The following is a 12,923-nucleotide window of genomic DNA, read 5'->3' as shown; positions in this document are numbered from 1 at the left end:
CATAGTGCCATGGAAAGAGGGGGCATTACTGGTTATGAACACAATTGCTTGGATATTCTAGGATTCATGTCTGGATCTTACCCACCTCATTGAAACAGTGTCAGAATGGAGTATGAAGATGTAGATGTAGATGACAGTGACAATGATGATGATAAGGAATGACGACAATGATGATGATGAAGAATGGCTATGATGACAATGATTCATCCATCCATCCATCATCCAATCCTACATTGCCCCATGAGGAGCGTAGGAGCCCGGGGCTAGGCAGTTGGTCCCGACATTTAAGTGGAGAGTGATCAGCCTCACTCATCCCTGAGTGGCATTACATGAGCAATCAACCCCAATGACAATGATGACAATATTAATTCTGGTCCAAGAGAGAAGGTTGTAAGAGTGACTTATGAAGGCTGATACATTCAATACCTTATTAACCCCTTAACCGCAGGGCGTCACTTTCATGACGCTCGGGCGCAATGGATCATACCACAGGGTCACTTTTGTGATTCTGTGTTATTTTGAATTCTCCTGGGCTTACAAGTTGTGGCTTGTATCATCTATCAGTACTGCCAGTGTCCAACAATAGTCAGTGCTCCAAATGTCATCTGTACTCCCATCCATTGTTGACAATTTAGCCATTTTTCCCCGTTCTTGACTCCCCTCCATTACTCTCTCCTCTCGCCTGCCCGGCCGCGCTGCGCTAAGCAAATGTTCCCCGGAATTTTCCACTGATTTCATCCATTGAAAAAAGCCCTATGCCCTATTCTTATACGAAATAATATATTCAAAAAAGAAATAAGGTTAGGGATAGTGCCATACACCTGGAATTGGCTAAATATCACCTGACAACACCTCCCGTGCACTCGTTCGCTAATTTTCCCCGGTAATTTCCCCTTGAAATATGCCATATAATCTATTCTTGTAATAAAAATATATATAAGAAAGGAAGGGAGAAGCCTAAGTGATATTTACATTCACCTGGAACTACCTATTTTTTTATGTATTGTAGAGATTTCCTGCCAATCATTTCATAGCATATAAATTAGCAGCTGTCACCCTACTGACATTGTCAACCTTTGCCTGCCCATATACGCCACGTCATTCAGTTCCTTGTCGTCCTCTGAGGTGAAATTATGTCGCACTCGCGCCTTGCCATTTCCGCCGCTTTTGTGCCCATCACAAAGGACCCTGTGACCTCTACCCCTAGAAAAACTCGTGTGGGAAGCAGTAAAGGACTAAGTAACTCAGCAGTGGTACGTGAACTTGCAGAATTATCAATGATAATGATGGATACTGACTTTGATCCTTCGGGTGAATCTTGTGATGAGCCTGGGGAGGAAATCGTGACAGAAACTCCAAGTACGAGTGCTTCAGTGTCCCAAGTTATCCCTAGCTCTATGGGAAAGGAGCCCTTAGTGCACCAAGGGAAGGAATGTGGGAAGGGAGTGAAAAGGCGGTGGGTTAGCCCTGGAACAATGGCCCCGCGTGACCCAGCCCGCCATGAGTCCCGAGGTGAATCACCTCCCCACTCCCCCAGCCCCACTTCACTAATTTCTTCCTCATCTTCAGCGGAATTTTCTCCTGAGTCTTCGTCGTCGGAGTCTCCAACACCTACAGTGAAGGCAGGCCGTAGGGGAAGAGGTAAATCCCTGACTCTTAAAGTAGAGTAGCAAGTAGAGTAAGGGCTGCTAGTGCTACACGGCAACCTAGGGTCAGTGAGAGTGAACTTGAAACAGCCCAGTCTGCCTCACAGCCACCCTCCACCCTCACCTTCCCTACACCGCCAGGACAGGGAATCCTGGACACCATCGTGTGGACGGAAGGTTTTGATTTCGTCCCTGAACAACTCCATTTCGACGAGAGTTCCTCAGGGATACAGCCTGCCTTCACTCTTGACGAGGATGCTGAGTGTGTGGACTTCCTTTTGGCTTTTCTCAATGACGAAGTCATGCTGCACATATGGATGAGACACACAGGTACTAGTCACAACGTGCTGCAAGTGGTGCAGGTGCAGCGAAGATGCAGCAGTGGATTGTGCTGGGAGTGCTGGAGCTGTATGTGTTCTTCGCCCTCATGCTTCTCATGCCACATTCAAAGAAGCATGAGTTGGAAGAATACTGGTCCATGGACCCCTTACTACCCTCACCCACCTTCAATAAGTACATGGCCAGAGATCGCTTCCAGAACATCATGGGAAACCTGCACTTCGCCAACAATGATGTACCTTCCCAGACTGACCCACTCTGGAAGATCCGGGAGATTCTGAGCAGAATGAGAGATAAGTTTATGTCATTCTTCCACCCATTTCAGAAGGTTGTCATAGATGAATCCTTGGTTTTGTTCAGAGGACGTCTTAGGTTTGTACAGTACATTCCAAGCAAACGCCATGCTTTGGAATAAAGTTCTTTGAACTGTGCGACTGTAAGACGGGGTACATCCTTGACTTCGTCATCTGATCAGCCAGCACTGTTGATCTGGACAGAACACACCCCCTTGGCTTCTCAGGCTGTGTAGTGAAAGTGCTGCTTGAAAGGTATTTTGGTGGGAATCATGTGCTGTATACTGACAACTACTATACAGCACTGAAACTTGCTAAATACCTTTCAGAGCACGGCATTGGCTCCTGTGGCACTGTGAAGAGCAATTGTGCTAACCTCCCCAAATTCCCCGAGGCAAGAAACTCGCAGCGAGAAGACGTGCACCTACGCAAGTCTGAGAAGATGTTGGCAATATGGTGGCATGACAAGAGGGTCTTGCACATGCTCACCACCGTACACAAGGGGGAACTGAAAGACAGTGGGAAGGTCGACCGTAGGACAGGTGAACCTGTGAGGAAACCTGATACTGTCATCGACTATAATATCAACATGCGACTATAATAGCAACATGCGGCTGGTGGACAAGTCTGACATGATTGGAGAGATCGACTGCCTCAGGAAGAATGCTAGGTGGTACAGGAAAGTTTTTCTGCATCTCATTGACATGACGATGCTGAACACCATCATCCTGTACAAGATGAAGATAAAGCCACCCAAGTCCTTCTCCCTGAGGTTGTTCGCCAGGACTTGTGTTCAGCAGCTGCTTGAGAGATATGGTAGGGTGACAGCAGCAGCTCCAAGGTGCCATTCTGTTAGACTTCCTGACAGACTTGAGCAGAGGGCATACATGGATCGGCACAGACTGGTGCTAATGCCTGCCACGACGAAGAGGAAGGCTGCGATCCGCAGGTGCCAGGTGTGTGCACATACCACCGGACGCACACCTGAGCACAAACGCACCTCTTGGCAGTGCGCTGAGTGCCAGGTTCCCCTCTGTGTTGCCTGCTTCTTTGATTACTACAGCCTGAAGCAGTTCTAAAAGTGCAAGTGGAAAATGTAAATAATGTGTAAAAAATGTGTAAATAGAAAGTGAAAGCAATGGCTGTTAATATGATGGAACAGTGTAATATAGTTTTATAAGTTACTGTAAGTGACAGTGCATAACAGTGTAAGTAAAATAGAAGTGTAAATATTGAAAATACAATAGAAAATGTAAATAGAAATGTAAATAATTATAATATAAGAATATGAGTACAAATACTTAAAGTTATGACAGTGAAAGTGAAACCTTGGGTCTCTATGTATTTTACTGAAAGAGAAATTGAATGCCTACAGTGACAATAAACTACTATTACTGAAGGAAACTTATGGATAAATACTGCAGATATATACAGTACCAGTTATAAAGTAATAGGAATATAAAGTGTGAGTGTTTTTATGAATAATAAATGACAGAATACCAGCTGGGAACGAGCGCAAGTGGGAAGCTCGTACGTGCTCGTAATTTTCATTGCTTTCACAGTGTTTTTTTTTGGAGTATGGATTCCAAACTATTTGAAAATCATAGAATAGTGTTTCTAGTGATAATATACGGGGTGTCGGGAAGTGTAAAGTGGAGACTTCGTTACCCAACTTCAGAAGTTTCCACAAGTCCTACGGTACTCGACGAAGGCTCAACAAACATCCCAGGAGAAAACTGAAGGTATGTGCCTTATGCAAATGTTTTATAATATTCTAGGACTAATAACTGATTTTTGGCAAATATTTTTTAAAAGTCAGTTGGAGCATGAATATCCTTGCGGGACATGCAAGGAGTGCAAAAACAACCCCTCGGTGTAGAGGTTAACCTGTTAACTGCACATGGCAGTCTTTTGGAGGTGTCCATGGTGTGCAGACATAGGGGTAATAATGATATTTCCCAAAGGCCAAATTTTGTCTTAGGAATTGAGAGAACACATGCCAGCGTATATAGTAATGAAATATTAGCTTAATATTTACCTTGTTAAAGCCATGGATGAACATTGAAGTGTCTGATTCCCTATTGGAATGTATGTTTTTTGTTTTCTTTTTCTTTTCCGGTTTCAATTTCGGTTTTGAAGGCTCAGACATGCTTGCATGGGTCAGCCTTGGCCACCATGACACTATATTCGAAATTCACTTGCGCAGCCAGGGTTGTATTGAGCAGTCACACTCGGAACAGTCCAGGCTGTATAGAGCATTTAACAGGTTAAATTTCTGTACAGCTGAAGCTTAAGTTCAGTTACCCATAACTTCATCTGATAAGTATTGTACCTTAAGATTTCTGAGTAGGCTGTATCTCCCTTACTACCCCCCAAAAGGTTAATGATGAACTATTTGAGAAAGGCAACTTCAGACTGCAGTACACCACATTTACATCCAAATGAGCTTGGGGAGCCACTACAACAACTTACACATTAGGTTAACCCCCTCACTATAATGATGTATTTTTCATTGTACTAAGGCTTCCACCAGATAATTTTATTCAGAGTTAACAAGGCCCTGTATTGGTGAAGAGGTTGTTGAAAGCCATATCTAGCCTTTCCAGTTCAGTTAATTTCTCCTAAACTGAATAAAACTGTCTGGAGAAAGCAGGAGTAATAATAAAGAAGATGTCCTCTGGCTCAGGCACATTACTGTATTGTATCTAACTTTTTGTTGCAGCTTGCACCACTGCCAACGGGTCGAGCTGGTGCATGTGTGGTGGTGGTTGGATCGCAACAGCAATGATGTTCTCTCGTTCACCTCAACCTCACCTAACCCTCCATCACCCTTTGTGACCTGCCTTCACACCCATATGTCCTCTCCTCGAACCTTCCCAGATATCCTCACATCTCTCCCATATTTTAAATTGATCCTGACTTGATGACCTACACCTGACCTGACCTGACTTCATTTCACTTCATGTCATTTGATGACCTGACCTGACCAATCCTGCCCTGATTTGGTGTGATTTCTTCTCTCAGACATCTTTTTGACATAGTCTCTTCCTTGCTGTACTATTAAATAATCTTAACCTAATTTAATGATCTCTCATATTTTCTCTCCTCGGATCCTTACTGTGATATTTTCATGTTTCACCCAAGCCCTGCAATGATTTTTATCTGGCAACCTGATGACCTGACCTAGCTTGACATATCCTACTTTTATTTTTTCCATTAACTTCACCCCTTTTATCTTCAGGTTGCTCTGTGGGCATCTTTGATCAGATACTTGAGTTAAACCATCCAGCCCTATTACTCCTTTCCTCAACACTCCTCCCCCCACTTTTTTCATATCCCCATTAATCCCATACCTAACCTGACACAAACTTGAATTACCAGACAAGTTTAACCTGACCTGACCTCTTTTGACTAACACTTCCTTTCCTTAACTTTCCCTCCATGGAATGTCGTCAAACTCTTATCCTGTGATTTTGATGTGACAACCTAATTAAGCCTAACCTGACCTAACCCAGCCTGACTTAATACAGCTCAGTACAACCCACCCTAACGGGCCAACCCATCCTGACTCAACCTAAACCAGTCTGCTTTGTGATCCAGCCCAACTCAGTATAGCCTAACCTGACCATACCAGACCTAACAAAGACTGAGAAGATCTAACCTAACCTTGTCTAACTCAAGCTGACTTGATTCTACATAAGTCTCTTCCTTGTTCCCCACTTTGCCCTATCACTCAGTTTCCCTTGTCTGCTATCTTCCCTGTTTCCCTTGTCCTCCACCTTCCCTTGTCCCACACCATCTCTTGTCCCACACTTTCCCTTGGCATACACTTTCTCATCCCACACTTTTTGTTGTCTGCCATTCTCACCATTTTTGCTTATCCCACACTTTCCCTTGTCTTCCATTTCCCCTTATCCCACATTTTCCGTTGTCCTCCATTTTCCCTTATCCCACACACTCCCTTGTTATCCATTTTCTCTTATCCCTCATTTTCCCTTGTCCTCCATTTTTAATTATTTCACACTTTCCCTTATCCCACACTTTCCCTTATCACACACTTCCCTTATCCCACACTTTCCCTATCACACACTTTCCTTTGTCCCACACTTTCCCCTCATCACACACTTTCCCTTGTCCCATGCTTTCCCATGTCCCATGCTTTTCCTTATCCCACACTTTCTCTTGTCCCACGCTTTCCTTTGCCCGCCATTTTGCCTTGTCCCACATTTTTCCTTATCCCACACTTTCCTTTCTTTCAGACTTTCCCTTATCCAACTCTTTCCCTTATCCCACACTTTCCCTTGTCCCACACCTTTCCTTATACCACACTTTCCCATGTCCCACACTTTCCCTTGTCCCACACCTTTCCTTGTCCCACACTTTCCTTTGTCTGCCATAATCCTTTCTCTCCGTGATGGTCCTGCAGGTCGGAGGTGAGGCACAGAAACTAATTTTATTTTCTGGATGGCTGTGCACTTAAGGTTAGAATTTTAATTTCATCTGGAAATAGTGAAACAATAGTGTTGTTAATTTTTTTACTCCTGTGGATATACATTTCTTTCAAGTGTATATTTGTGTTATTGTGTTATTCAGAGTGGCAGTGACAAATTTTTAAAAGGGAAATAGTCAGTATTGAAAATTAATGTGTATAATTTTGCCACATAACAGTAGAAAATTTCATGCAAAGGAATTTTTCTGAAGAAGTTACTAACGTTGTAAAAATGTGATTGTTCTGGTTATTTGATAGAAATTTATTACATGTACGAAAATACCAGTACTTTGAGTAATTAAAATTTGCTTGGGGAGTTTTGGTATATGTGTGATATTTTATATACAATACAAAGTCTTGTGATACAGTAATATATATTTAAGACCTTAAGTTAGGATATTTTTATGAACTAAAAAAAATATATTTTTTCGTACTTGAGAGAAAGGAAAAGGAGAATAACTACAGATAAAGATAATTGAAAAGAAGGAAGAAGAGAAAACTGCAGTATAAAAAATTATGGAGCAATGAGGAAGTTATAAGGAAAACTTATAAAGAAAATTGAATGAATAGAGTTAATTAGTAGAGAAATGTATGAGTGTGGAATGAAGTGCATGTAGAGAAGAGAGGCAAATAGAAGAAGAGAAAGCAGGAAAGGGAACAAATAGCAGATGATGGGGCATATACAATGTCTTTCTTATACATCAGTTTTATTATTAAATCCTCCTTGTATTCAGAAAATTTGTCTTGTCAGACCCCTTGCTGCCAATAAAACTACAGTAATTGCTAATTTCCACCAGTTTACAGTTCCAGTTATATGGAGAATATGATTTTTTGGAACACATCCCTGACTTCTGCTATAACCAGAGCTTACTGTATGAAAGATGGAGAAAATAAAGGTGTAGAATGTACTGCAAGAAATTGAAATAAGAATGGGAAAAGGAGGAGTTCAGAAAAGATAAACCCAAATGAGAAAAATTAACATAGATGAGGAAAGTATGACATGAAGACAAGTGAAAATATAATGGATATTTTAAATGCATGAAACAGAAGAATTAAGAAATCAGGAAAAAAAAAGGATATCAAAGAAGAGAAGTGTACATGAGAAAACAAAAACCAAAAATGGTGAAATTTATGTATTGTACAACAGATGAAGAGAAAAGGCCTGAAAATCATGCTGAAGTACAAATATCCAAGCTGTGAGAGGGGCTGGTGCGACTCTGTGGTACAGCACTCTTTGTTTTCCTCTGAGTTGCAATGCTGTGAAGCTACCACTGTTTTGAGCTCGTTGTACTAACTAGTGTACTGTTGGGGACAATAATATCATTCCATTCTTTAGTTGAAGATTTATGAAACTCTTACATAATGTCCTAAGAAATTTGTTTGACTTGAAAGATCTCATTACTGGTTTTGACTTTCACAGTTACTGTTGTGAAGAGAATCAGTGTTTATGCTCACAGCTGCACATTAAAACTCTTTGCTTGAATATGCTGCACTGAAGATTGACATAAAGATGCATGAGTGACTGTACAGTGAGGCTTTGCCCTCTCTTTCTCTCTCTCTCATATATATATATATATATATATATATATACATACATATACAGTAAATCCTCGTTTTTCGCCGCTTGGATGTTCCGCCAAAACCACGCGAAATGTCAAATTGTGAAGTTAAGAATCAACAGGAAAAATAGAGGAGCGTTCTGGTGGGACATGTACCTACCCTGTCAGAAAGTACTATAACACCAAACAGGCCCTACCCAAAATTAAATGAAGAGTGTTAACTAGTGCTAAAACAGCATAACACAATAAACATATACCAGAAAAGACATTAAAGCTGTTATAAAGAGCTGCAGCACCAAAAATCCTTACCAGAAATAAAGTGAAGACTGGCTTGAGTGGGAAGTGAAGGTGTGTTGAGGGTAGATGGGCTAGTTACTAGGTGACATGGGCCTCTCAGGGGAAGCCCCATCACCTGTGCCGAAGCCCTCGAAGTTGAACTCAGGCTCCAGCGCCTCCACTTCCTCTCTGTCCACTTTTCCTCCTTCATCCGCCCCTGCTGGCACATCCAAGTCTTGCAGAATAGGAGCCGTATTCTGTCTCATGAAAATATCATGTGATCTGGGCTTGTCTTTGCTCCTTTATGTTTCTGTTGTAGACGGCCATCACTTGGGACTTCAGATCACTCAAGGTCGATAGGATGTTGGTAGCCTCAGGCATAGTCCTGGTGTATGCATCGAAGGTGATTGCCATGTCAGTTATGGTGGACAGGGTGGTCGCAAGATGGCCGCCAACAAATGAGCATCGGTATGTGTTGTCGGCTGCCGGCTGGGAGCATCGAATTGTGGGGAAATTCGCAAATTGTAAGACAACTCAGAAACTTTTTTCATGCGCGAAAAATGAGGTGTCGAAGTAAAATGTGTCCAAATATGAGGACTTACTGTGTATGTATATATATATATACGCACATATATATATATATATATATATATATATATATATATATATATGTGCGTATGTGTGTGTGTGAATAATGTGTCGAAGTGGTGACGTGATGGAGCGTGGAATGTAGGAGGACAAGGGGGCCCCAGGGAGTGGGGTGTTAAACCTGTGTTCAGTATTGGACACATTAAAAAAAAAAGAAAGAGGGGAAAAAGAATTACTGTACTCAGAACTGCCTCATTTAACATAAGCAGTTTCTGACAAGGTACAATCAAGGAATCTTCTGTGTTAGACATTCACCCATCACTTTGGCTTTTTAACGTGGGATAAGTGATAGTCCAGACATTACCTTGGTAATTGTCTGTGAAAGGGATGGGAACAGGAGGGAGGAGGGGGAGAGATTGTTGTTGTTATTGTTGTTGTTGCCCCAGGTTCATCAGGGTATAACCCTGGTGAACTGCAGGCTGAAGTTGTAATTTTTTTTGCAGTCCATCATCCATCTTTTTGGGAATTGGAAATTTAGGGAAATTTATATAACTGGGCAGTGGCATATCAGTGGTACCATACGAAGGCATCCCTCTCCAGCACCAAGAATGAGGGGTAGGAGCCATGAATTACCTTAACTGTCCTCCTCCCATAGCCACACAGGTTTTGGATAGGTGTGTCTGGTTACAGATTCATATACACTTACTGTTTTTCACATAGAAAGGTTCATACAGCTGGACAAGTGTCTAACATGGAACATTCTTCAAGTGTACCTTTTCACCATTTATTTAGTCAGCCTCATCTTTTTATTCCTAGCTGGGTTACTCCACACTGATATATCACAGATCTCATTTTGTATCCCGTCAACCATATAATATCATTCTATCTTTGGACTGCCAAATAGATATATTTTTAATGTCAGTCATAGTGATAAAACATCGTTTCCATCACTGACAATCTCTGAAGGGCCTTAGCTTCTACACTGCCTCACCCCAGTTGTGTAAGAATATATAGTACATTAAGAGTTTGTAGGGTACATTGGTATAATTTGCTACAGGTAATCTTTGTAATAATCATTGTGTATGATATGCACTCTCTTTCTTTGTAGGCAACTAAATCCTTTATGTCATTGCCTTTGAAACATATTGCAACACTTTGTGCAAAACTTATAAGTTTTAGTCAGTATCACTGTACCATAAATACTGTATTTTCGAAACTGTTATCAGAAAATACAAGTGACTAGTACATCATATAAATTTTGTTATAGATCATCATCACCACCATCATCATAACAAACTTCCCAGTTTTTTTATAAGAGACTTGATAGGATCAGTATCAGTTTTTTTTGAGTGACAGGATCATTATCAGTTTGTTTAATTTTGAGTGATAGGATCATTATCAATTTGTTTAATTTTGAGTCATTGAGCACTAAGCCTTTTACCAAGTAAGTGAGGTGAAGATGAACTACAGTACATTATGTGTCTTGAGTTGCTGTGACCAACCTTTGAGGACTGTCAGACTGATAGACTGACATTGCTTCTTCAGGCTCAGCACATCTTAATTTGCTGCAGTGGTTTTTTTTTTTTTTTTTTTTTTTTTTTTTTTTTTTTTTTTAAGGCTAAAAGTTGAGGAGCTCATTAGAAATGAACTTACTCCCATTTGCAAACACTTTAGTGGATTCCATTTGTTTCTGGTTTTCCGTCATACATTGTGTCTTTTTGATCTTACATGCAGTACTGTAACATGTAATCTTTAATCAAGCATTAATTCTGAATAATACTGGACATCATGCTGTAGATAATTTCAGATAGTTTTTTGTGAACTGCATAAATTCTAAACAAGGAACTTGGTAACATGAGTAAAGCTTCCCTCCCTCCCCCCAAAAAATTGTATTTGAATATAAAATGATTCCACCGAAGGCATAAAAACTCAACATTGCTTGGATATGCATTGCAATTATAACACAAGCAAACAGTGACTGATTAGTTATTCATTAATCATGCAATGATCAGTGAAGAGGGAAGTGGCTGATCAGATAAACTCTTTGCGAATTTTGATTATATATTTTAATGAAAAGCCTGCATCAACCCTGCTTAACTTCAGATTCAATTATATTATAATATACTGTATGTATCCATTCTTTACATTTCAACCTGTTGTTAGGGTTTGCCATTTAATTATCAGGAATCTCTTGTAAGATAAACAAAATCTTTTGTAGTAACAAAATCAAAATGCAAAAGTTAGTATCACACTGAAGGGGTTTATACCATTGTCTCAACTCCTTTCCATTCTGAGGAGTCTCTTCCAAATGGAATACAATTTCCTTTCTGATGTGGGGAGCTCATGTTGCCTATAGTGTTATCACATCAAATGATATCTACGTTCACCATTCATGATTACTTTTTTTTTCTCCAGAAGAAACATTCTGCATTACTAAGCAAACAACAAAGACAAGCAGAACCAGCAGTATTCAAGTGCGGTCCATCTTTTGAAAATACTGTAGCTGTGATATCATTTGGGCATAGCATGAATACAAAATTCATCATATGGAGAAATAAGTTTTATACTGTTTGTAAAAGATGTAGAAAAGCAAAGAAAAGTCGTCTAGCAGAGCAAAAAAGTCTTCTAGCAGGGCAAAGAATTGACTGGAAACAAGGCTGAGAAATAATCCAGGTTTGATCCTTTGCCAGTCAGGCTGTTAGGCACTGCCTCCTTGACCATCTTCATCTAGCAGTACAAAAGGCAACTTAGATGTAAATCAACTGTTGTGGGTCACTTTGTAGGGGAGGACTTGGACATGGTAAAAACTGTTTATTGACCTGTATGCTGTCAATAGGCATAAGTTTAACCCGTCTTTTTTAATCTGTAGTGCAGTCCTTTTTTTTTTCTTTTTCTTTTTTTCTTTTTTTTTTTTTTTGAAGTGGCTATAAAATTACAAAACAGCAGTATTGTCTATATTCAGTTTACATAAGGTACGTTGCAAGACCAGACCTACTCCTCGGAGGGAAAGTTATAGCCAGAATTAATCCTGTCCATGCAAGCTAGGCATGGTTTTGGAAAAGTTTCTCATCGTGACGGAAGTGCATGTGAAAGTCAGTATGTAGTTTGCTGTGTTTGTGTGTGTCAAGAACCTATATGTCATCATTATGCACCAGCAGGATGCAAATATATCCTACCATAAAAAAGAATGTACTACCACATCCATTACTAATGTCTACCATGACAAAATAATACAGTATTTGTTTGAGGTAAACTTTATGCAAAAGTACCATGAAAAAAAGAGGCAGGGTGAAGTGAATAGGGGGGGGGGGAATCAGTTAAAGGATTGTTGTCATTTAAAGAAATAAACTTTTTGTGAAAAAAGCAACTACCATTCAGCATCATATGTGCCTGGCCATTTTGAATATCTGTGGGTCAGGATTGGTACTGCCTGAGTGATCGAAGCACGACTTTTGGACGAGTGAGGGAGTCCGATCGAGGTATGAAACACTGAAGTAAGATTAATGGAATATCAAGAGCCTGTACAGTAATACATTTATCTTCCTCTTACCACCCTGCAAGTTCCATTAGGCCCCTCCCTTTTACTCCATGAGATCCACATTGTGTACTTTCAGATTGCTTTCTCTCCCCTCCCCCCATTTCTTTGCTTGTTGTTGTCGTGGGGGGGCTTGAGAGACGTCGATTGGGACTTCACATGTAGGGGAGCTCCACAGTGCGTGAAAGTTTGGTTGCT

At 40.6% G+C, this 12,923-nt stretch overlaps 1 protein-coding gene across 1 annotated transcript in view; it reads left to right on the top strand.

Moving 5' to 3' along the window:
• LOC145404950 (kelch-like protein 5) overlaps positions 1-5,066 on the top strand; it is a 245,665-nt gene extending 240,599 nt beyond the window's left edge. The window contains exon 11 of the mRNA XM_080276456.1: positions 5,001-5,066. Coding sequence (XP_080132582.1) covers positions 5,001-5,066 — 66 coding nt within the window. The remainder of the gene's footprint in view (positions 1-5,000) is intronic.
• Positions 5,067-12,923: the final 7,857 nt, after the last annotated feature.

Source organism: Coenobita brevimanus, chromosome 65 (genome assembly GCF_032717465.1).
Source record: "Coenobita brevimanus isolate Jiangsu-jjx chromosome 65, ASM3271746v2, whole genome shotgun sequence".
NCBI lineage: Eukaryota > Metazoa > Arthropoda > Malacostraca > Decapoda > Coenobitidae > Coenobita > Coenobita brevimanus.
The sequence above is the reverse complement of the archived record's forward strand: the minus strand, read 5'-3'. Positions and strand labels throughout refer to the sequence as shown.